Source organism: Thamnophis sirtalis, unplaced genomic scaffold, assembly GCF_051295495.1.
Source record: "Thamnophis sirtalis isolate CommonGarterSnake01/CBP01778 unplaced genomic scaffold, rThaSir2_p1.2 scaffold_1, whole genome shotgun sequence".
Lineage (NCBI taxonomy): Eukaryota > Metazoa > Chordata > Lepidosauria > Squamata > Natricidae > Thamnophis > Thamnophis sirtalis.
Genome location: NW_028261381.1, coordinates 48,171,303 through 48,197,501, shown reverse-complemented (window position 1 = coordinate 48,197,501; position 26,199 = coordinate 48,171,303). Strand labels below are relative to the sequence as shown.

Below are 26,199 nucleotides of genomic sequence, written 5' to 3'. Positions count from 1 at the left end.
CAGGGAAAGTCAATGGGGAAGCTTAGCATTGCTACAAAGTTAAAAACAGCAGTGATTTATTTAACAATCATAGCAATAAAGGTCATAAAATGGGGCAAAACTTAAATGTCTTGCTTAGCAATGGAAATTTGGGGCTCAATCGTGGTTATAAGTCAAGGAGTACTTGTAAATGGGTTTATCTTCTAAACCCTGCGTTCTTCAACCTGCTTCCTCTAGATGTTTTAAGCTTCAACTCCCCTAAATTTGGCCATGTTAGGTTGGGATTATGGGGAATTAAAAATCCAGCGTATCTGGAGGTAGGTGGCTAGGGAAGTTCATTAAAAGTAAAATTAAAGAATTTAAAAAATAAAAAAATCTAAACTAAATCATAATCAAAGATTTATGATGACAACATTATTATTTTTTACCAACTTCACATGAATTAAATCTAGGAGAATCCTATTAAACCTATCTTCCACCTGATCCCTGTGCAATACTAATCTAATTCTCACCTGTGCAACTCCAAATATCTAGACCTCTCCATCTGTTAATATTTTGACAAGAGGGCCTGACAATGGAAATAAACATTTACTGTATATTTTAATTTTAAATTATAATTCCATCCACTTTTAACACTTTTTAACAAAGCCATACCTCATTAACGTGTCGGACGATACGTTTCAGAGAGATTTCAATATGCTTTCTTTCAAACTCCTTCTCCAGAATGGGGTCTCTTCTTTTAATCTAGTTTGGAGCAAAAAGGAATGAATGAATAAAACACATCAATCAAAAGCTTTGTGTTTAGTAATATGAGCAGAGCTGATTAGCAAAATGTTGCATGCCAAATATATGTATCTTATCCACATGGTTGCTATTACCATCCACACACAAACCACTGTGAATGTAGAGGAGGAATAGACATACAACCTGCCAGATTTTAGACTACAGTTCCAACATATCTTTGCTATTATCATATTGGTTGGAGCTAGAAGATACTGACATCTAAAACATCTGGACAGTTCAAGTCTCTTAATTCCCATAACAGAATAGGGCTGTTTTCAGACACAAAGCTCCATATATTGTAGCATCATTGCTTTCCTCCAAAAGTGAAAATTTAATTGTAACATTATAGTTCCCAGGATTCTAATGAGATCTATATATGACCCAAAGGTGCTTTTTCAAAAGGCAACTGGACTTTGTTTTTCCTTGAAGGCAAAGACCTTGAAGAACTGAAGCAGCTTTTTGGATGAGAAACGAAACATCTTCAAGGAAAAAACAAAATTCAGTTGCTTTTTGAAAAACCTGGATGACGGAGAATTGTCCACAGACATTTATATATGACTCTTTTTCTCTTTAAGCAATCTCAAAATGTTTCTTCTCAGAACTATTTGAAAAAGTCACTTTTGACCTGTTACATCACCACCCGCCTGGTCCTGTGATCATAATTCAGGCAGTTGGTAACTAGCTTGCCTATACAATGGTTGTAATGTCTTGTGGCCACATGATCATGGTCTGTATCTTCCCAGACAGCTTCCAACAAGCAAAATCAATTGGGGAAGTCTGATTTACTTATCAAGCACGAGATTCACTTAACAACCATGGTAAAAAACAGTACTAACATTGACTCTGGTTATGGGTGACTTGCTTTACAACTGCACCAATGTATGATGGAAATTCACGTCCCAATTGTGGACTACCTGTATCTAACAGAGATAGATATTGACAAATGAGGGATTTTAATTAGAACAATTAAAAGAAAAAAAGTGATTGCAGATGATACATGGACTCCTTAGATCATTTTATACAGCTGAAAGCAATCTTAAGTCAGAGATCTTCAATCAGTTCAGAATGAAATCCAGCTATGTTCAATGGGATTCCTTTCAGAACCATAAGATCATGCCTGCAGGGATAATAATCAAAGCACTGCAGCAAGCTACACTTGAAGATGAAAAGGTAATTTGGAATCTGCATGGAAGCTCAAATAAGGTCCGTTGATGCTTTCTTAAAGGCTGATCATGTGCCATCAAGTTGGTGTTGGCTCTTAGTAAAGCAGCATCTTTTCCTGGTCTTAATGCCATCGTAATCCAACAAAGCCAAGCAATTTTTCACTTTCAGTCTGGATTGCTGCACAGCCCTAATAATCATTTCAAAGTGCTTGGGAAGGGATTGTAATTGTAACATCATGTATCCAGTTCCACATCCCTGCTGTTCATTAAAAATACATATTTTCCAAGGAAAACTGGCTTGGAGTAGAGAGCTATCTTTCGGAAAGAATAAATTGATAGAAGATGGGACTCACAGAATAGAGAATAGAAATACAAAACAGGGTTGGAAAGTGACAGATCTCTGGTTTCACAGAAGAGCTCATGTTCTCCTATGGGACAGGACATCAGGACATCATCCAAGTGCAATATGACATACTGTATATAAAATGAAGGACTCCAAAAGAAATAAAGCAGTAGTGCTATATTTGGATCCATACCACAAGAGACTATGGCTAGATGTTCCCAAAGGGATTGCCCACCAGACTATCCCTGTTTCTCTTCTGCTGCTCCTGTTCTTTTGACATTTCATGTGAACTCTGGAGTTAGGAAAGTAAACCATTTTTTAAAAATAAGAGTAAGATATACAAAAGATGACAACAGTGATGTTGTCTGCTGTGTTTCAAGATAAGATCCCATCTTCTTTGGTCTCAAAAATTATTCTACCCTCCTGATATCTCCCAGAATATATGAAGCCAGAGTCCCAAAACTGTTTCTTTTCTGAAGGGAACTGGACTTTGTTAGCATTTTCTTGGAAAATGTTTTGCTTCTTATTCAAGAAGCTTTTTCAGTTCCTGAAGCAAAAGGTTTTCAAAGCAAACACCAAGAAATTCCAGTTGCTTTTTTGGGGGGAAAAACATCTTTGGGACAACCATGACCTGGATTATTGAGAATCTCCATAGATATATAAAAAGTCAGGGATTATTTTTATACTCTATAATTCTACTCACCTTGTAAAGTTCTTCTTCTTTCAGTCGATCTTCATGGATTTGCTTTTGAAGAGTTGGACATATTGGATCTTTACCTAAATGAACTTGCCTATGTTTGAAATTCAAAAGAAAAAGAGTTTTAATAAAAAAAATCAATTCAGACAAAAGTCCTCTTGACCAACAATTGGTCCATCTGAAGAAAAATAAATCCTAATATAAAAATGACTTTTGTAGATTACCTGTTCACTGATCTACTGTCACTTCACTACACACATCAAATTAATCAATCATGTTGATGCACATGACTGGCAGTGAGGCAACAGGATGGGTAACAATATTATAGACTTGAACATTTTACAAATCCACTTATTTTAGTCAAAGAAATGAACTTAAGTTTGTGCTTCTGAAGTCACACAATTTTAAAATGCTTGGCTGACTTATGCTTCATAGGGTTTTCACAAATTTAGATCTGGGGACTTGTTAGGTCAAAGATCATAATGGCTAATTCATACATATGAAAAATCATGGCTTGTTTCAACTCTGGTTGTTAAACATATCACAATGGCTGGATTCACAGAGCGCAGTAAACCACAAATCATGGTTTCAAAGTAATAAATTAGGTTAGCATTCTATACTTTGCCTGGATTTGTTTTTACATTTTTAAATGTCTTAGAGCATTATGTTAATCTAGTCAATGGATTGTACCCATTGGTGGCTTTGCAACAATGCTCCTGTTCATGTTAAGGCAATCAATCGATCAAATGATCAAGCAATACACTTATTTATTATTTCCTCTTATTACTTTTGCTTTTTCACATTATTCTAAAACCTCTGTCAAGCCTCTTTATTATCCTTGGTTGTATGTGTTATTACACCTAGAGTTATTAAAAGGCCATCAACAGATTTTAAAATGTTTCTTCCCACTTTTGTTGGTATCTGCTGCTTACCCACAGTGAAACAACTAACCACAATTTTAGTACATGTAACAACTGTAATCAGATACAAACTGAGAAATGATAATTATGTAACTTTTATTGTAAAACCGCTTTTATTAATATGCTAAGTGGCAGAATGATTTGATTGGAAGAGTTATTTTAACTTCCTGCCTGTTGGTATAAAGTGTGCCATCACTCACCACTTAAGTTGATTAATTTCCTCTTCTTGTATATCCTGTTTGACTTTTAGTTGAAAAACGGCTTCTTTTATCTGTCGTGTTTTAGTTCCTCCATCACCTTGTCCTCCTAAGACTGCATAACACAAAAATAAAAAACTGTTAATATAAAAGGGCAATGAATTACTTGTTGCAGGGTAACATTAAGCATATTTCCCATACTAATATCCCAGATATTAAGTATCTGACAGAAGCAGAATTATTGAGAAATTGCAAGATTTCAAAACACTGATATCAGGAGCATCCTAAGATAATTAATTTAATTATTATTAAATTATTATCATTATACATGATACACACGCACATACACACACAATAAATGCCAACGTATTATATATATGATAAATTTGTGGAGTTCTTGGTAAAATAAATGTAAACTGTATATAACAGGGCAAGATAAAATTTAATATTAAGTATAAGAAGAACACACATTGGGATTGACAAAAATCATTGTCAGTTAATTGCAAAAGGCAGCTTAACTGGAACAGCTTCCATCCTGCGCTGAGACCTTTAACACCATCAAACAACATCTGTCTAACTGTCTTTGAGAAGGATTTGATTGGTGAATAAAAATGCCAAATTGAGTCTAAATATTTGGCTGATTATGCGACCAAACAATGATAATAAAAGTTATTACCTTCCCTTAACTGTTTAATCTTCAATTTGCCTGGTTCCTGAATCAAAACTGTTCCCACAGCATAAGGATTTGACAAATCAACAGGGAACCTCAAGTTTTTATATTCAATAGTCTACGAAAATAAATAGGTTATGTCAAAATGACTGTTGAGAATGTTATTTCCTTCCTTTATAGCAACAATTTATTTTTGTCCATTCTGTACCTGTCCTTTTTGTAGTGGTTTGGGCTTTTTGTCTTCCGGTGATAGTGTTTTCTGTGGAAGCCACAACACTGCTTTTTCAGCAGACTTTGGTATTCTTTTCAAAACTGACTCTTGGTTCTCCAAATCTCCTCTTCTGGAATTGGGGGAGAAAAGTACAGAAATTTTAGATGGGTGGGAACACATAAGCCACATTATCTGGGTAATGAAATATTGCTCTGAAAAGCTCTAGTAAAGAGAAAATTACATACATGTATTCATAGCACACATGAAACTCAGTATGCAGCACAAACGGGGACATTTCCCCTTTCACCGTATACATTAAACTGGTTCCTGCTATTTTTGAGGAAGAAGAAAGGGATGTACTAGAGCAGAGGTGGGGAACTACGGCCCTTTTATGAACTTCAACTCCCAGAATTCCTAAACCAGCATGGTTGGTTCAAGAATTCTGAGAACTGAAGTTCACAAGTCATAAAGGGGCCACATTTTATGGGGATTCTTGAAATCTGAGGCCAAAATTGGCAAATTGCTTCAATGGCATGGGATGCAATGTCACTTCTCCAGACTCAATTGTAATTAAAATCTTTGCATATTATTTATGTTAAACTGGCTTGTTTATTACTCCAAAACAGTCCATTCTTTAAATGTCTTCAAGGGTAGCTTGCTCCCTGGAGCCCTGAAGGCTTAGATATGACTGAATGTTTCTGGTGTTAACTATGTTCTCCTGACTGAAATAGGATGACTTCTTTCCTCACAGGCATCATCTTTGCCCTCATCAATCTAATGATCAACTGTATCCTCTTGGCACTTATCAATGCTTCCTGTAGCCAGTTTATAAACCGAGTATCAAAAAGAGGAGACAGCTGGTTTCCTATTCCTTGTCTCCATCACATGTCATGCTGCATTAACTAAACAACAAGGGAAGGGAGAAGAAAAGGAAGCTGACCTCTCTTTAGGGAACAGAAAAAGCTACTTCTCTGTGCAGCTGGAATTGAGGAGAAGTCATAGCTCCCTGGCTTCTTGGAGGAAGAGGAGGAAAGGAATCCAGAAGACAGATGAGGCTGGCGTTCTCAACAATGTGAAAGCTATTTCACATGTTTAGAGAAGATAATATCATCACAGTATTTCCTCTGGTGTTGGAGCCTAGTTGATTAACTTGTGTTAATCATTTTCAGTTAATCAGTTTAGTTTCTGAAGACAACTGGAATCCATAGCACAGCAGGGCCATGAAATGCCAACTTCAGTGAGTCCCTTGTGGGTGGAAGGGGCCTATAACTAGTGAACCATTTTATAATGACCTAGTTCCATTTGTTTCTTTTTACAGGTAGTCCTCAACTTAGGATCACAATTGAGGCCAGAATTTATGTTGCTAAGTAAGAAATTTATTAAGTGAGTTCTGTCTCATTTTATGATTTTTCTTGCCACATTTCTTAAGTGAGTCAATATGATTGTTAAGTAAGTAACATGGTTGTTAAGTGAATCTGGCTTCCCCATTAACTTTGCTTGTCAGAAGGACACAAAAAGTGATCATATGATCCAGGGACCTCAAAAATATGGAACAGGTGTCAAGGATCTGAATGTAAATCATGTGACCATTGGATACAATGGTCATAAGTGTGAAATATTGTCCTAAGTAATTTTTTTCAGTGCTCTAAACGAACTGGTCACTAAATGAACTGTTGTAAGTGGAGAACTACCTATATATTAAGTGATTCTGTTGCTGACATACTGTCCCCGCACCTTATAACTCAAATGAAATCTTTTCACCTAAATTTCCCTTCCAGCCATTGTTCTCCATGGACAATTGTTTTGTGAAATGATTTACAGTTTTGCTACTTTCCTCTACTAGGTGATAGGAAACATAGTTGAACAATGTTATCTTTTCACTGGTCCAGAATCCATTAACTAGGAGTCTTGGTAAACATGACTCTAGTAGTCAAACTATCACTGAGGCAAGCACCTACGGATTGCAGTGCAAAAAAAGAGTTTAACCAGGACTGATATTTTATAGCACATATAAAACGGGTACATATAATGGGAGATATATGTAAATAACATTTTCAACATGGTATGTTTTGGGGAACATTTGACCTACTTAATTGATATAGTTTTTGACTAGGTAACCCTCAGCTGCAAATATTATCTAATAAACATCTCTGTTAGCCAATATTCAAAACATTATGAGCTTCACATACATTACGTTTAGGTGCGGGATAGATGTTCCCGTGAATGTACAACTGTAAGGTTTTGAGTCAAACTGCGAAATCCACAATTGGATTTTTATTTGGGCTGTCCCATATTCAAAAGGTGCAAATGTAACCATCACTTCTGCTTTCCCACTGGATGGAATTATTCCTGTAATGAACAAAGAAAATGTTATGTTGGAGTTAATGTACTTATTCTAAAAACCTGCTGTTCTTTTTCTGTCTAAATACATATACTCTATGCACATGTTGTGCACATGTTGTTCCAAATGCTGCAAGAGAGAAAAAGTTTTGATCAGCTGATTGGAAAATGAAATACTGCTAGGCAAAGCAACCTTCAACTACTTGGATTGCTTTCTAAAGAACTAGCATGTCTCCTCTCTGAACCTTTGTACATATCATACATTGACTGTCTTTGTGGCCCAATGTACCAAAAGATGATTCTGGAATAAAAGTAGCTTGGGACTAAATTATTTTTGAATTCAAAAGCCTCTTGTTTCCCTGGAAAAACTTGGATCAAGTTTCCTAAATAATCAATTTATAGCTAGTATAATACATTTAATTTAATTAGTTAGTTTTGCATTTCTGAACTGCCTGTCTCCTTCAGATCATTCTGCTATTTTGAATTAGTGGGCAGGATCAATTAGATGCACTGGCCTGAAAAGCACAATAAAAGTACTCCTGCCTGTGTGAGTTGGTGGGTTTTGAAAATTTTGAGTACATTGCTTCCCCTTGAATTTCAGTTAGGCTTTCTAAGAGGTTCATGACCTGATTTTCCTAATTCATCCTTTTCCAAATCCTTCCCATGATTTTTCTTATTGTTCATTCCAATGTCTGGACACAATGATGCAGAGGATTTAAAATCAACATACAGCGTTTTGATTACGAAAGGTCAATTTTGGTTAGCTTTACAAAAAGAGGCTCTATGAACCACTCCTATTCTACTGAGAATAGCATCCAAGGCAGCCTAAGTTTTGGGAAGACTGTCTATATTTCGAAGGCCTATGCTTGAGCAAATGTCCCCATTATCAAGGCAGAATAGGAAGGAAGTATATACATGGTAAGTTGATTTGCTTTGGGTATATAAATTAGAACCTATGGATAGGTTCACATAACATGCTCAGTGAAAATCAAACAGAATTTGGAAGGACTTAAGGTGACACATGAAATCATCCTGAGAAATATACATCTAAGGTTCATTCATTCATTCATTCATTCATTCATATTACTATGTAAAATTCCAAACATTCATGAAACACGGCTTCCCTTTCAGAACTTACCTGACATGGGTTGTACTGTAAATGCTTTGTGGGATTGAAGATACTCAATCTGAAACTCAAAATCTATGGGGCAGCTACACTGCAGTGGGATCACATAGGGCTTACTGAAAAAGGAAAACAGGACCAAATAGCAAATAATTATATTCAAATTTGTAATATTACCATTCTAGCAGCAGCGTGACAAAAAAGGTGTGGATATGATGGCATAAAATCCGGAACTTGTAAACAGGAAAGCAATTATTAAAATAATGCCTACCATATGTTAAATTAAAGTTTGTTCCAATTTAAATGATAAGCACCCAAATTTTATTTAAAATTATTTCATATAGATATTGGAGAACATGCTACATGAATATGCAGCCCTAATCAAGCAACTATATTAGATAAGTTATGATTTCATATTTCATGAAAGTTGGCAGTTTGTATTAATAATTGAAAACACATATGCATTTACCTCTGTATGTATGTAATTTATTTTAATAAGATTTGAGCTTTTGCATTATGAATTCATATAAAAGAAAAAGCAGCTTCCTTAGTAGACTTCACTTGATTTTAATTTAAATATTCTTCCTTTTTAAAAATTAACAATTAAAGTTACACTGCTGTAATTTATTTATTTATATTTCATATTTCTATTCCATCCATTCCCCTGAAACCCTGTTGAATTCAGTGAGGCTTACTTCTTAAATAGGTCTGCAATATTGCACTACTTGTTATGATTTAAAAAACATGCAATCTCACAGACTTTGTTCTGTTTTTAAAATACAGCAAAGTCTATGAAACTGCACATTTTAAATTCAGTAAATTTAATTCTGTAAAGTACTCTGAAAAACTCACTAATGGGTGCAGCTGGAAAACTACAATTTTTCACTTCCATTAATGGGGTTCTTCAAGTGGAATGACATGAATAATAAAAATGAACCCCAGTCACAGAAATAACTTGCTGGAAAGTTTTTTTCTATAGCAAGGGACATTTCGAAACTAGATTTACCAAAAAGGATAGAATAGAGGAAGACTAAATCTATAACTTGACTCTTACTTGTAATATATACTTCATACGTATACTGTACCATATTTATAAAGCCTTGTTTAATAATTGATATGATTATGTGCATGAGTTCATCTCTTGTTTAGGACAGAAGCTTAAATCAATAAAGAAGCTTTACTCCAAACCTCAGTATGGAATACAAGGGTGAAGTAATGAATGCAATTCTGCCATGACCCTCTAGGCGGGCATCAGGCAATGGAGATTCAGGGAATGGACTTCCTCCATAAAATCCAATGCTATTATAACTAACATGTAGCTTCAATTTGTAACTTCAATTTGTATCTTTTTGAGTATCTAGTAATTTCCCCCCCAAGTTAAACTTTTCTGTGCAGACTGCAATTCCAGCTATTATTCAGAAGAAAAACTCTGAATATTCTCAATTTAAATATATTTCATTCCATGAACTCCAATATAAATAAACTGTCTCAGTTGAATCCTGTCTAGCCAATTACAATGGAATATAGTTTACATACAGTACTTCCTAAAAGCAATTCTTTCTGTCTTTCTTGTTTGTGTGACTAGTAACAAGTAACAAGAGTATATTTCTTTGATGGGTGTTTAAGAAGTTCAACCTGGAAAGCATTTCTATCCTTTGCAAATAAAGGAGGCCATGGATGTATAGAAAGAATGGGGCAAGGATCAAAGCAGGAGGAAAGAAAAGGGAAAAAAGGCAGCATTTGTAATAAAAAAATAAAATAAAATGTAAGATTTAAAAGTAGAAAACAAAAAAAAAAATAAGCCAAGAAAGAATAATCCCCTAATCCTACTCAGATGCACTCAGAAATAATTCTCTGTTTATTTAACAAGCATATTAGATGGAGAATTTGAACATTCTTGAGAAATAATGCAAGAGTATCCTGAAAGCTAGAGATAGGCAGGGCTGCCATAAATTTCAGACCTTGCACCAACAAGAGATATGTGAAATTTACAGCAGAGAGAACACACAAACCTCTTTATATAACCTTTTCCAATTACATATACATCTGCTTCTACAAACAGAAAAGAAGTTCAATGCTTGAATATACAATTGAAGTTGGCATCATAAACTGCAGGTAAACTTCAACAGGCAGGGATGGTATATTTGAGTATAAAACTTACTACTACCAAGTTATACTACTCATAAAGGAGAACATTTGTAGTTCAGAAATGAAATGAGGGGTCATTGGTGTTCTCTGAGCTTGGTTGTTTTCTTGCAAATGTTTCATTACCCAAACTAGGTAAAATCATCATTATGATGTTACCTAGTTTGGATAATGAAACATCTGCAAGAAAGCAACTAAACTCAGAGAGCAGTAATTCTACTCAGTGTATACTATGAACACACTATTATTTCATAGCAGTTATCCATAGGCATATTCTTCCTCTGTATATAATCATTTATCCCCACCAATATAAAGGTGTTTATATGGGAATGCTTTACCCAGAGAAAAAGATGAAACAAATCCTGTTTTTTTTTTCAAAACAGTAAGATCAGGGGAAAATTAAAAACAGAGAAATACCTCCCCACCAATCACATTTTAACAGATTTAAGGCTCCAGAAAACAAAAGTATTATCTAGATATTTAGTCTCCCACTTTCATTTTCTCTCTTTACAAATGTTCTCAGAGTCATCAGTGAACACAACCAGGGTGTAATAGCTATCAATAGTTTTACAAAGTAATTCCAGAATTACATTTCACAGTGCCTTGTCACCAAATGAAAAATATATAAATATGGTTACAATAAAAACAACTTCAATTGCATTTCCCGATTGAATTAATTCTGTAGATGAGGCATTCTGTTCTTTCACTGCCCACCGGCCAAAGTCTAATTATGCTCATTCTTTTTATCATGCATGAAGAAGAGATGAAAGAAAAGTTATTGCTTTAATAGCCACTTGCCATTGTCCCAAAGGAACATCCGACAAATTAATGTAGGATGGAAAGTCTACATTATTCATCACAGGATAGGCATGGAGAGGGATCAGCAAAGTTTCATCTCCCTGAGAAGAAAAGAGAAGGATACAGACAGTCTCAGGAGAATTGTGATCTAGGGGGAAACTAGTTCCGCTCTCTTACACAGTTAAGGCTACACTTCTCATATGACTTAAATAATTATGGGGATATTTTAATTCCCAGCCAATATAAAACATGCAGTATATGAAAGCCTAATTTTAAGACCTGAGAGGACTAAAGCTATTACCATTTCTGTTCTGAAGTTTTGACACCCAAAATAAAGATGATCTGAATTTTTCCACTTGCGTGCATGGCACACATGCATGTACACCATGTTATTTCTTATAGGATGAGAAACATTGTAGACTTTCTATGAGTTGAATACAATATTAGATTGTTAACAGAGGGCTTTGATGCTTAATTTTGTTGTTGGTTTAGGTGTTAACTACCTTTTCTTAGATATATGGTAGTAGATAGATGACAGGCTAAATTAGAAGTAAATAGATATGCAGAAATTTATAAATTGTAAGCTTGCTTTGCAAGGGGTAGAAACTATTATTGCTGCAACACATTTATCCGTATTCAAGTAGGGAGGCTATATCTATCTCTAATCAGTTTGTTTGTCTGTCTGTCTGTCTATCTGTGTGTGTGTTCTAAACAGAAAAAAGAAACCAAGTGAAACCTAGTTACAATTCGCTATGCATCAATATATTGCATAATTGGTGGGATGCAACCAATATCTTGGTTTGCAAGACAATCTCTAAATCAGAAATCCTAACTTACAGTAAAAGAAATTTGAGCTTTGGTTGAATGTGATAAATTGGCCAAAATGTGCCAAACTGATCAATGCTGTCAATATAATTACCGATCACATTTGGCACATTTTGGCCAATTTACTAACATTCATCACAATTAGTATGAAAGCTGAATGTAGCACAACTAGAATTAAAGCTGATAATGTAGTTAACATCTTACAAAACGTTCATGAATGTTTTAAAATAAGCATCCCAGTTCTTAGGAAAACAATAAGAAAATGCTGGAAACCTGTCACCTACTTTATTTTAAACTAACGTATATATTCTTTTTGAGCGTCTATTCCCCCCCCCCCCAAAACTGGGTGCGTTTTTTTTTTATGGGCCTTGGAACAAAATAGCTTGAAGAAAAAGAATGAGCCAAAGAAGCTAGTAAAAGAAGCTGATCATTAAAGAGTCTAAAGAATCTTCAATCTAAGCATAGTAAAAATATTCATTGTATGTGCTGATATCATGAACAGTCAGCAATATATTGATTGACATTTAGAGGGAAAGGGGAGTTCCTACCTAGATCTATTGTTTTTTCTTACCTGAGAATGGATTCGGATGCAGTCGTGATAGTATCGCCATTCATCAGGGCAAAAATCAACCATTACTGTAAAGGACAAGCCAGGGACAAGCCGCTGCTATAAAAACAGAGCAGAACAATTTCCTATGAAAGGCTTCAAACTATTTGTTTTACAATTTGGTGAAGTTCAAAAAGGAAGAGATGAAATAAATGTGGACACTCTCAAGGTTACTGAACCGACACTTACAATTTTGTTATATTTGATCTGGAAATAGTTTGTCTCCGGCGGAATAATATGAATGTTTATAACTCCTCCGGAAATATTTATCAGTTTCTATAGGATAAAGCAAATAATTCAAAGAAAGAAAAAAAGATGTTCCTGTCAGTATTTTTGGCACAATTACAGACAGAAAGTGATGTAGATAAAATGGTTAACATATAAGCTAATGCCGAGGACATGAATGGAACAGAATACAATTTGTTAATTGGCACTAGTCAATTCAGCTGGGTAATGCCCCTTCTGTAGGAGCTTCATTGGTTGACTATGGCTTCGGAAGCCAATTCAAAGTCCTGAGTATAGCACCTTATACTGCTTTGGACCTCATTATCTTTGGGACTTTCCTCCCTGTAAAATCACATGCCCCCAAGGACAACAATAGCTTTTATGAACAGTAATTCAATTATTGCTTTTAAAATTACATTTTATAAATGTCATTATCTTTATACATTGTACGCGGCTTTGAGTCATAAGGACTATACTTATTTATAAAATTAAGCAAATTTATATGGCCACCCAACTCACACATACGAGACCAAGGATGGATTACAACATTAAAAATCATGACATTAAAACCTCTAGCCCACTCACCCCAAATATGTATGTGGGTAATAATAAATAACATTAATAAATGCATGAACTCATTTCAGGGTATCAGCTCTCAACTCTTTCGTTACTTACCAGCACTTGCTGATGATGTTTTTCTAACTCAAATCCTCCATAATGCATGATGGCAGGTTTAGCCTGTATAGCATTATTTCTTACTAGCTTTGTATAAATCTCTGAAATTAAAAAAAAGAAACAAAACAATAATTGGTGCAGCCAATAAGAGGGGTCACGATATCGGCTACAGCTAGAAAGAAAAAAATTGAGAACCAAAAAATAAGAGAGTTGAAAGAAAGATATAGAAACTTAGAGAGTGAACTTCAAAAGAAACCACAAAATAGAAGTATAAAAGGAAGTATGGAACTGATTAAACATGAATTGGCTATATTTGAAAAGGCAAAATTGGCAGAGTCTATAAAAAAAGCAAGACAAAATTTCTTTGAGAAGCCTATAGGATAGCTACCGGGGCGGTAGCTATCCTATAGGCTGAGGAAGCAGAAGCAAGAGAACTGGATCAATAAACTACAAGATGAAAAAGGCGAGATCTGCTAAGAGCCAAGGTGGCGCAGTGGTTAAATGCAGCACTGCAGGCTACTGCTAGATCAGCAGGTCAGCGGTTCAAATCTCACCGGCTCAGGGTTGACTCAGCCTTCCATCCTTCCGAGGTGGGTAAAATGAGGACCCAGATTGTTGGGGGCAATATGCTGACTCTCTGTAAACCGCTTAGAGAGGCCTGAAAGGCCTATGAAGCGGTATATAAGTCTACTGCTATTGCTATTGCTATCAACTAGAGGGGGAAAAAAGGATTACCCAAGAGTTTTATGAACAATTATATAGAGAAAACCGAGACTATACAAAGGAAGGAATACTACAATATCTGGAAAAGTCAGATCTGCCAAAGATTCCAGACGAAATAAAAGATATGCTCAATGAAGAAATTAAAACATCAGAGATAATTGAGGCCATACAAAAACAAAAGACTAATAAAGCTGCAGGGCTGGATGGACTGCCAGCGGAAATATATAAAGAATTTCAGGATATGTTTGTTCCAACGCTGTTGGAAGTTTATAATGCCGTGTTGAAGAGGTGAAGATACCGCTATCATGAACGGAGGCTAACATTGTATTAATACCTAAGGGGGACTCAGATCAGATGTTCATACAAAATTACAGACTAATCTCACTGCTAAATGCAGATTACAAGATTTTTGCTCTGATAATAGCAGAACAGTTGAAAAAATTCCTCACATCATTTATCCACACAGATCAAAATGGATTCCTCCCCAGAAGACAAATTAAAAACAATAGGAGAATTATGCTGGACATTCTCGAATATTATGAAGTACATAATGAAAAACAGGTTGCACTATTTTTTCTCGATGCCCAAAAGGCATTCGACAATGTGAACTGGGAATTCTTGCATCAACAATTGGAACACATGGAATTTGGGGATAAATTTATAAACACAATTAGAGCAATATATACAAATCAAAAAGCCAAAGTAATAATTAATGGTGAATTAACACAAAGTATAGCAATCCAGAAAGGTACAAGACAAGGTTGTCCCCTATCCCCGCTGCTGTTTATATTAACCTTAGAAGTTTTAGCCAGGAATGTATGTAAAGAGGAACAGATAAAGGGACTAGAAATTAAAAAGGAACAATTCAAGTTACAGGCTTTTGCGGACGATCTAGTGTTTGTGTTAGATGATCCTATAAAGTCTAGTATGAAACTTATCAAGAAATTGACAGAATATGGGAAAGTAGCAGGTTTAAAGATAAATATGACAAAGACTAAAAATATGACATCCAAATTGAAAGAAGAGTTAATGAAGAAATTGGGTATCCAAATTGTTAAAAAAGTGAAATATCTAGGTATACACTTATCTGCGAGGTGTGCGTCCATCAAAGAAGACAACTATACTAATCTGATCAATAAAACTAAGAAAGACCTAGAAATGTGGAAAAACCTACAATTGTCCCTGATGGGTAGGATCGCAGTCATAAAAATGAATGTACCACCAAAATTTCTTTTCCTATTTAAGAATATTCCAATTAAATTAGAAAAAGGTTTTTTTTAAGGATTTCAATCAATTGGTTTCAAATTTTATTTGGCAGGGAAGAAAACCAAGAATAAAACTCAAAGCCATGCTAGATACTAGGAGGATTTTGCGTACCAGATTGGGAACTTTATTATATTGCGGCCACCCTAACATGGTTAAAAGAATGGATAATGTTGAGAAATAAAAGATTACTCAAATTGGAAGGTCATGACCTCCAAGCAGGATGGCATGCCTTCCTGTGGTAAGAAAAAGAATCTGCACATAAATATTTCATTAGACACTATATCAGACAGTCCCTGTTATTAATATGGAACAAAATTAAACACGACCACTATACTGAAACACCCATTTGGCTATCTACGATGGAAGCATATATACACCCAAATTTAATTAATATGGAAAATATTGTTACATATAAAGAGTTATTGAACAGACAGGGGGAGATTAAAACTAGATTAGAATTGGCATCACAAGGGGTACAAGTAGAATGGTGGTCTTATTTACAGATACAATCAAGGTTTTCACAGGACAGGAAGAAGGAAGGTATTGCTAAAGATTACACAGTGTTAGATAAACTTTTGATAGAGACAGAAAACAAGTTGATCAAAGTGCTGTATAGATTTTTATTGGAATATAAACTCGAGGAAGAACTTGTCAAAGATACTATGGTCACCTGGGCGAAAAAGTTTGGTTATAATGTGGAATTGGCTAAGTGGGAAAAACTTTGGATACTTAATCAGAAACTAACATTGCCTACAGGGTATAAAGATGGTTGGAACAAATGGTGGGAGACCAAATTTTATTTAAACCAGAAATTTTTCTCCTAGGCATAATACCAGAAGGCTTTAAGAAAAATGTACTCTATCTAATTATACATGTATTAACTGTGGGGCGCATAACTTTGGAAAAAAGAAAATACACCATCAGAGCTAGATATAATCAGAAAAGTGTTGGCCTGTGCGGAAGCAGATAGGCTCACTCTTGAACTTAAAAATAAAGGGGAATCAGAATAGTTTGAAGTCTGGAACAGATTTTATGACTGGTATAAGACAAAGTGACAAGACTGGAACAAACTGTATATATTGTGATTGGACAGAAGGATAGATAATGCACTAAGTAGGCTAATAGTTAATGGTTGAGACTAATTGTGTATAATGTGAATGTATGATCACTTCAACTCTGCAGTACTGCATTGTTTTAAATGTAAAAATAATAAAAATATATTTCAAAAATAATAATAATTGGTGCAGCCAGACAATAGCTCCAGGAGTTCCCTATGACTAATTTTGCTTTTTTTCTAATATTAGATGGACTGATATAATTAGCTCAAGATCTTCCGTGCACGAAAACAATCCATTTAGCCTACCAAACCACAAACTATCCCATTCCTCAATCTGACAGTCCTTTTTTCCCCCTGGCCGATATTAGGCTTCATCCTAAGGTAGCATTATGTATGGAATTCAACTGCAGATCAATGATGCTGTATTATTTAATTATGTCATATAGGCAGAGAGTGCCTATTTCAGAACCCACTCCCAACTATTGGGATCCAGGAGCCTTCTCTGCTGCAGTGCTTGTGCTTTGGAATATCTTAAGATCTAAGATCTGCTCCCACCCTCTTATCCTTCTGCAAGAACCTGGGGATCAAATGGGGGGGTTCCAAACTGGAGGTGGCTGCTGGACTGATGGCAGAGTCCCTCCCCCGGCTTTATGTTGCCCCCCCCCCCCGGCCATCTTTTCGGTTAGCATATTGTTGTACTCTTGTTATGTTGCTTTTTCATTGTTTGTTTTATTGTTCCATTATTTTATTTCTTTACTGTTTATGCTCCTTTCATTTTCTTATTATTGTTAGCATAGCCACACAGAGAGATAGGCTACCAATAAATTTAACAAATAAGGAATATTCTCTGTTCAGAATAGAGCTGGAAGGAATGTCTAGAATGTCAGAAACAATGCTGTTTCTGTCAGTGCTGTCTATGACTATGTATATTTACCCATGTAGTGTTATTATCTTCTTTACTACCTCCTCTTATTGGTATTGTGATTATGATTATTATTCTGTTGCTTTGTGTGTACTCTGAGAGTTTCTGAACTGGAGAAATATTCCTTGTGTGTCTATTCATACTTGGCTAAATAAAGTATTTAAATTCAGATTATCTTACAGGATGATACATGTCTTGAAAGAATATAAAAGGGGATTGTTAGTTCAGTGAAATTCTAGGTTCCCCACTATGTTTCCCCCTTCCTTGACCACTGGAAAAGGATCTTCCAACCTCAGGAGTGGGTTGCAAGGGAGGAGGAAAGGGGAATGCATCAGGGGTAAAATCCATCAGGTTCTGGAGAACCGGTAGCGGAAATTTTGAGTAGATTAGAGAACCGGCAAATGCCACCTTTGGCTGGCCCCAGAGCAGAGTGGGAATGGAGATTTTGCAGTATCCTTCCCCTGGAGTGGGGTGGGAATGGAAATTTTATGGTATCCTTCCCCTGGAGTGGGGTGGGAATAAAGATTTTGCAGTATCCTTCTCCTGCCACTCCTACCAAGCCATGACCACCAAACCACACCACTCCCACCAAACCACTCCCACAGAACCAGTAGTAAAAAAATTGAATTTCACCACTGGAGTGCATGCTATTATTATTATTATTATTATTATATTAACAGAGACAGAACTGAATTATTATATTTCGAAATGAATTTAGGTGCAACAAAACTGCCTATAAGCCGAGGTGATAAACAATCATGTTCGTCAAGATTATTAAGATAACCAACAATTCTTTTCTGCCTGAGAATAGTCAATTAATCACTCACTTGATTCCAGGAGGTGATTGGGAACATCAGTTTTTTGCTGGGCCTCCTCCACAAAGCTGTCCAGACGAAGGGATGGAGGGCTTATGAAAGACTCTTTGGTGCTGTGGAAGTCACTCTGAATATTACTCACAACTTCCATCCTCTTGTTGGAATTTACAGTTTCTAGAATAGCAAAAAGATCATTCCTGTTACCTGATACAAAACAAGTAACATTAAAAAAAAACCTCCCTGGAATCCAGGGGTGTCAAACCCGATCACATTGCGAACCATATTGTGACATATTGGGATGTTTTTTGCCTTTGCGGAGCCAGGGTGGGTGTGGCCTGCAAGGAGCATATCCGGCCCGCAGGCTGCCAGTTTGACAGGCTTGCTGTAATCCCTTAATTCAGGGTATAATCAGGGCAACTGGACGGAACTGAACGTTTACTGGCAGATGCCCTTCCTGATACCATGTGGAGTTTGCAGCAGATATTTTTCTCTTTATGCCTAGGAGAGAAACATCTGCTGCTACCTGGGATTGAACTCTGAACCTTCCGAGTGGGAGGTGAGCATCCTCACAACTAGGCCACTTCGCCACTACATATAGAAATTCTACATACACCAATACATTTATTTCAACTGCTATTTGGTATACAAATTAGTAAGATTTTCCAATGAAATTAAACAAATGATTGTGGCCCACAGCTTGAAATGATTCAACCCCCACCCCAACCCCCCGGATTTATCTATTTGATAATTATTCTCCTCAGACAATATTTAGAAGTATCTTAACTTTTCCAGGGTTTTTTTTCATTCGCTTAATATTTGGCATAATAGTAGCATTTAAAGTTTAAAATAACTTTAGAATGACTTGTTTACAAAATGAAGATAAATATACAACACAGTACTACCTAGAATAAATTATATGTCCAATTGGAATAAGATGAATTATTTAAATGTAAATCTAGCTTGAGGCCAAGCACAGAAAATTAAACTATAAAATGCCAGTTCCCAAAATATGACTTTTTGACAGCTGTCACTGGCAATTCCCTCACAATGTCAAAGGGAAACAAATACTTTTTCAGAAAGATACAATATATTATAATGTGAAGCTGACCATTAAACAGCATCCCAATGCCAAATCTTCTTACATCTAACCAAAGAGGATGAGATTGGAGGAACTGAATATGTACAGCCTGGAGGATAGGACGGACAGCAGGGGACATGACTGAAACTCTTAAATATATTAAGGGTGAGAAAAAGGTTCTAGAAGGCAGTATTTTCACTATTAAGCAAAAATCAAGAACACAGGGACATAACCTCAAACTGACAGTAGAGAAAGTTCAAAAGTACTGTTGCAAAGTATTACTTCAAAGAAGGAGTAGTAGAAGTTTGGAATCAACTTCCATCAGAGGTAGTGGGTCAGTCATCTGTAACAAAGTTTAAACCTGCTTCGGATAAACCCATCATCCGACAAAAACAAATAAATAAAATAATCAGAAAAGCACCTGCCATATAACACCCTAGACTTAACAAATTTCAATTAAAAAAGACAATAAAGTCTACATAATGGATGTGGCAGTACCTGGAGACAGCAGAATAGAAATATAAAGACCTGCAAATAGAAATACAATGACTGTGGAAAAAGAAAGCAACGGTAAATAGGAGCTTTGAGTGAAATCCCAAAACAAATGGAGCACCACTTGAGCACCACTGATAAATTCTCTATCAGTCAATTGCAAAAGGCAGCTTTACTCAGAACAGCTTACATCCTGTGACAGTCTGTAATGCCATTAAACACCCACATCTGCCTATTCCAGGTCCTTAGAAAGAACTTGAGAGGTAGACAAAAATGCCAAAGCACTGAACATCTGGTTTACTGTGCGCCGAATCACAATAAGAAAAAAATAAAAGAAAAAGAAAAAAGAAAACAAAAAGAAATAAAACACTGAAAAGGCACACTTGATGGATCACTGGGTCTTTTTCTGCTGTCAGTTTTCTATGTTCCTATGTCATCCCTCACCAACCGCTAGGTCCATACACTTTACCAACTCAGAATTTGGTTAACAATGCTTTACTAGTAAATCGTAATTGCCTGAGCTTATGCATCATACCAAATCATAAAACCCAATTTGCAAGTGACAATGGCTGAAAACACACATTCATACTTCAAACAAATTACATTAGAGTATGGTAAACATGAGGTGTGAATCAATTTCTCTAGTCTTGTTCTATTATGGCTTTAGGTAGCTGAGTTAGGTACCTAAAAGGCATGAGCAAGAGATGCTGTATTGAGAAGAAAAAAAGTGAGGATGCAGTTTTTAGTTTATTGCTGTGCTGTAGCTTCTGTATCTCTCTTCCAAGAAAATATAATACTGACTTACCTCAGCAGGTAGCATCACCTAGCTGAAGGGTTTAAAAGCTCAACAAGAATGGGCAGCAAAGTGACATTAAAAAGACACTCCTTCTTTCCATCTAGTGGTTGTCTTCATTAGATATAGTGAGTAGTACTTGAATGCAATGGGGCATAGATGGCTCAGCAGTTAAAGATGCTGAGCTTGTCAGCTGGAGAGCTAACAATCCAGGTTTGAGAGCTGAACTCCACGCAACGGGGTGAGCCCCTGTTACTTGCCCCAGCTCCTGCCCATCTAGTAGTTTGAAAGCATGCAAATGTGGGTAGATTAATAGGTACCACTTTGGTGTGAAGGTAACAGTATTCTATACGTCTTTGGCATATATTCATGCTAGCCACATAATCATGGAAAATTTCTTCAGACGACACTGGCTCCCTTGGCCAAGAAATAGAAATAGAGTTGGACATGTGGCAGTTAGTTTCTGGAGCTTTCCTTTTCTATTATGGCACAGCTGAGATGGCCAAACTGCATATAGATAGTCCTCGAATTATGACCCCAAGTTCAAAATTGGTGTTATTACTCAAGACAGTTAAGTGAGTTTAGCCCCATTTTATGACTTTCTTGCCCCAGTTGTAAAATGAATCACTACATTTGTTAAGTTACTTACGATTAGTAACTGGTTTTTGCATTGACTTTGCTTATCAGAAAGTCACAAAGGTGATCACATGACCCATAGCCTTTATTGTCATTATACATCATGTATACAACGAAATTGGTTGTATACCCAGGGACACTGCAACCATCATAAATAAGCCCATTGCCAAGCGCCTCAATTTTGATCATATGACCATGGAGATCCTGCAGTGGTTGTAAGTGTGAAAAATAGTCATAAGTCACTTTTTTCAGTGCCATTGCAACTTGAAATGGTCACCAAATGAATGGTTGTAAGTCGAGGACTACCTGTGTACCTTTCTTAAAAATATATAATTTCACAAATAATATAAAAATATATTATACACCTTTCTTTAAAATTTGTAATTGTATAAATAATATAAAATATGTACTGTAAGTAACGATCTTGGTACCTAGAAAAAAAGCAAGCTAGCTTCTTCACATGCTTATACATAGATTCAGCTGAGTGGAGTGCTGATAATTTAGCAGCAAGCAGAATGCTTGCTAAAAAAAAGAAATCTTCAGTGCAATGCCTAGCACTTCCAATTGAAACTCGCTGCTATATATGTGCGGGTGTGTACATACATACATACATACATACATACATACATACATACATACATTTACACACACACCCTTAAGGGAGATAAGGGGACAGAGGTTGGGCTAGAAGACCTCTAAGGTCCCTTCTAATGCTATGATTTTTTTCGACCTGGGGAGTCGGGACTAGTTAAAGCAGAGAGTTCTGGTGAGGTGGACAAAGAACCAGTAGTAAAATGTGCAAGTGGTAACTTTTAGTCTTAAGGCGAAACAGAAAGAAACCACTACTAGATCAAAGGGGGAAGGCGCTGCTCCGAAGGAGAGGAGTTTGAATTTGCAACGGACCCCAGAAACTCCCAATTACCGCCCCCCAACCACGGCCCTTCCCAGTTTTATTTTGTCTTTCGCTTGGAGGGACCGGCGAACCTACCAGCAGCGAAGGTGCGATCTGTAGCTTAAAAACCACTTCGCGCCCGCCCGCCTCAAAAGCTTCGGTTGCTATGCTGGTTGTCAACTGTGACGTTCTAGAGCGCCAAGCGGGCTTTGGGCCGTACCATTATCTAACCCTGGGAGGGGAGATAAGGAGAAGAGATGTAACATGTTGACCGACGGGTCAGCAAAGCGTACAGCCTCTTTCAGTCGTGGAAAGCCGAATGGTTTTGTACTTGTTCGGGTTGCGCTGCAACTCTTAGAAAAGGGTTGGAGTTGAAGAATAGAGACAGCGCCGTACAGTTAATTGCTAGCAATTAATCAGTAGCAAATTGTGGCAATTCATTATTTAGCCGAGACGGCCAAGGGATTGCAAGACTTTAATTGGAATTTGAAAAGGGAAATGGGGCTGGTAGAATTAATAAAGAGGGACGCGGTGAACACCCTCATTCCTTTTGCCTTTATTATCTCAGCTACATGTATATATTTCCACTTCAAGGCTGTTTCCCAAAAAACTATATCCAAGAAACATCAAATAAAAAATAAAACTCTGAAGAGTTGAGAAGTAAATGTGCCAGCACGGTCACTGTAAAAATATGTTGATACATTTTTAGCTGCTAAGGCTACATATTTAAAAGGATATATATACTAAACCCATAATTTGCAGTCGATATTGTGTATTGTATAGATATGTGTGTCCATGCCTACATTGCTCAGCTTGATAGTAGCAAATAACTGATAACTGATCTTGAGAGCATTAGGATAGAAGACCTCCAGAAAATCCCAGGACTGTAGTCTAGTTGTACTGAAACATCTAGTAAAGTGTGCAGAAAGCTAGCACCCACCCCTCTCTAGAAGAATGAAATATTCTAGGAAATACTAAAAAGGCAGAATATTATATTTGCTTGGATGAGAAAAGGGGGAACCTGTTTTTAAAGACAAAGCAGCTCCCTGTCCCCAGCAGATATTTGGTGCCCATTGAGCATGACTGGGCCAGCCTATCTATAAGACAATGAGACCTTCAACTCCAGGGTAATGGGATTCAGACATGACCCCAATCCCCCAGGACATAATAGGATTATATATCAGCAGAATTCACCACATGGCACAAACACCTGGAACATTACATCACCCTCCAAGTTTCAATCAAACCTGAGCGCTCAAACAATTTATGACCCTTGCACAGCCCTGTAGGAAGTTGTCACCCAGCCCTCTCCCAGAAAAATGAAATATCCTAGGAAATATTGAAAAGGCAGAATATTTCTCTGGATGTGAAAAGAAAGAAACATATTTTAAAAGACAGAATAGCTGCCTGTAGCTTCCTGCCCATCCTCACCTTGTTAATGGGCCATTAAGAAGGCCAAGCTAGTCCACTTTACATAATAAAGACTTCTCCACTGCAGCTGCAGGGGGATGGGAGTAAAAGCATGATAAAATTGGCCCCAACTGACCACATGGCATCTGAGAACTCAACCAAACCTGGATTCAAAACACAGCCCAGAGAGTTGCCCCTGCATGGCCCCATGGGAGTCTGACAACCAATCAGAATGCATTTCTTACACAGGAACAGGAAACAGAGAGGTGGGACTGAACAGGTTATAAAAAGCCTAGCAAGCCCCTCCCTCAGCCCTTTTCTTCTTCTCCACCAACATTGAAGCATGTGATCACCTTTTCTGTTCAGGGCTCAAGCAAGCCATGTGGCCCTGTTCAACAATAAACCATCTTTCCAAGTAGCTTCCATGTCTCCAGTGTCTTTTCCCCACTTGGAGCTGAACCCAGAAGGACATTTCTTTCATCAGCCCCATGGGAGTCTGACAGCAACCAATAGAGTACATGCCCTTGTCACAGGAACAGGAAGCTCAAGTTCAAAGCCCAAGAGAGAGTATAAATACCTCTCACTCTGCACGCCATATGGTTGGCTGCCCAGGACCTCAAACCCATGTGGTTCTGTTCACCAATAAACCCTCTTTCCAATCAGCCTCCATGTTTCCGTTGTCTTTCTCCCCTCTTGGAACTCATCAAATGGATATTTCTTCCAACAAGTGTTTTAGTACAATTTGCAAAATCCCTTTAAGGACATGTCTGTGAAGTCACTGGGATCTGAGCTTCATTTAAAGATTTTGCATTTAAAAAATGCAGTATAGTTCTTATCTGCACTGCATATATTTTCAAATCAAACCAGAGGGTACTGTAGCATTAGGACATGACCTCCAGCATCAGATTACTTCCTTTAAGCCCTCTGTGGGAGGCGAGCATCTTTTTGCCATCTTCTGATTTATTGCATTGTTCTCTGTGTCAACAGTGGAGACTTTATGGGACTCTTAAAACACAGCTTGCAGCTGTTTCAAGTAGTAAGCCCACTGTCAAGAAATCGGTGGTGGGTTGCAGGTGGTACGCCCCGGTACAGGCGTATCGGAGTCTGCCTGGAGCACTGGGTATCGTTTTGGTATGGTGCTCCGGAGGGACCACCTGCCTGCCCAAACTCCTTACCTGTCCTTTAAGCCTTTGGCACTTCTGCGCACGTGCATGGTGCGTAGGGCGCCTGTGCGACACTCCGCTGAGCAGCTGGAGCATTGCAGAGGCTTGCGGAAGTGTCACAGGCAAGTACTACGCATGCGCGCATCCAAGTGGGTGATGCTGGGGCGTTGGAACGGAATCCGGAATCCACCCCTGGAAGAAATGCTGTGAGATGAAGCTAAGCAAAGGCTGCACGTTTCCCATTCCTACATCTTCCTTCCAGTTGAAACAGAGCAGGTATACTTCTAGATCTGGATTATATTTTTTGCACATTAATCTGTGGAGGGGAGGCAGGATATAAATATTTAAATAAATAATTGGAACTGTTTTGAGAAAAAAAGGTTCCCTGAAAGTAGCAAGTTTGCAAATGTACTATGCTCATTTTTTATCATTTCTACAGCATTGTGATAAGATAAACAGCATTATCTGCAATAAATATTTTACCCAGATACTAGAAACCAGCCTAGTGGAGGAAGAAACTGTGCTGCTACCTGTAATATATAAACATGAAATTGCAAATGGAACTATTGCCTCATTTCAAGCAAAATTGTGCCAATTATAACTTTTAAGATGTTTGCTTACTTTCGGTGGGTCCAACTTCACTATCTGATGCTGTAGAAAGTTAGCAACCACCCCTCTCCTAGAAGAATGAAATATTCTAGGAAATATTTAAAAAGGCAGACTATTATACTTCCCTGGATGAGAAAAGGAGAAACAAGCTCTTGGAAAGCAGCCCCCACCTTTGTTAATAGCCCCAGAAAGACTGAGCTATCCTATCTACAAAACAAAATGCCTTCCACTCCAGAGTGATGGGATTATGATATGACTCTCTAAGACATAATAGGATTAGTCCTCTACCCATGTAGCAGCAGAACTCACCACATGGCACCTGGGGATATTACATCATGCAGCACAGTTCAGCCAGGCTTACCTCAGAAAAACTCCTAGGATTTGCACATAACCCCTACAGCAACCAATAGGATACATTTCTTGCACAGGAACAGGAAGTTCTAGGGCAAGGCCCAAGAGAGAGTATAAATAACACTCACTCTCCACTCCACGTGTTCAGCTGCACCAGAACCATATCTATCTTGAGCTCAACAAAAGAAAACTCCAGTACGTTCTGTTCTGTAATAAGCTCTTCCAAGTCCTTTGTACCAAATGGCATCATCTACGTACCACAAACTGTTATTGTTTTGAAACTTTTCAACT

The 26,199-nt window shown here is 37.1% G+C and overlaps 1 protein-coding gene across 2 annotated transcripts in view; it reads right to left on the bottom strand.

Moving 5' to 3' along the window:
- The window catches only part of CFAP221 (cilia and flagella associated protein 221), a 35,698-nt gene extending 13,170 nt beyond the window's left edge, over positions 1-22,528 (bottom strand). The window contains exons 1-13 of one of the 2 annotated variants that reach the window (XM_014064793.2): positions 22,472-22,528; positions 18,497-18,658; positions 13,702-13,802; positions 12,991-13,077; positions 12,766-12,861; positions 11,370-11,470; positions 8,442-8,545; positions 7,153-7,312; positions 4,961-5,093; positions 4,759-4,870; positions 4,086-4,197; positions 2,972-3,059; positions 634-723 (exon numbers count right to left, since the gene is read on the bottom strand). In XM_014064793.2, coding sequence (XP_013920268.2) covers positions 634-723; positions 2,972-3,059; positions 4,086-4,197; positions 4,759-4,870; positions 4,961-5,093; positions 7,153-7,312; positions 8,442-8,545; positions 11,370-11,470; positions 12,766-12,861; positions 12,991-13,077; positions 13,702-13,802; positions 18,497-18,635 — 1,323 coding nt within the window. In that variant the 5' untranslated portion in view covers positions 18,636-18,658; positions 22,472-22,528. Of the gene's footprint in view, positions 1-633; positions 724-2,971; positions 3,060-4,085; positions 4,198-4,758; positions 4,871-4,960; positions 5,094-7,152; positions 7,313-8,441; positions 8,546-11,369; positions 11,471-12,765; positions 12,862-12,990; positions 13,078-13,701; positions 13,803-18,496; positions 18,659-22,471 lie in introns of those variants that run through there. The other variant, XM_014064800.2, reaches the window with a different exon arrangement.
- Between the last annotated feature and the right edge of the window lie 3,671 nt (positions 22,529-26,199).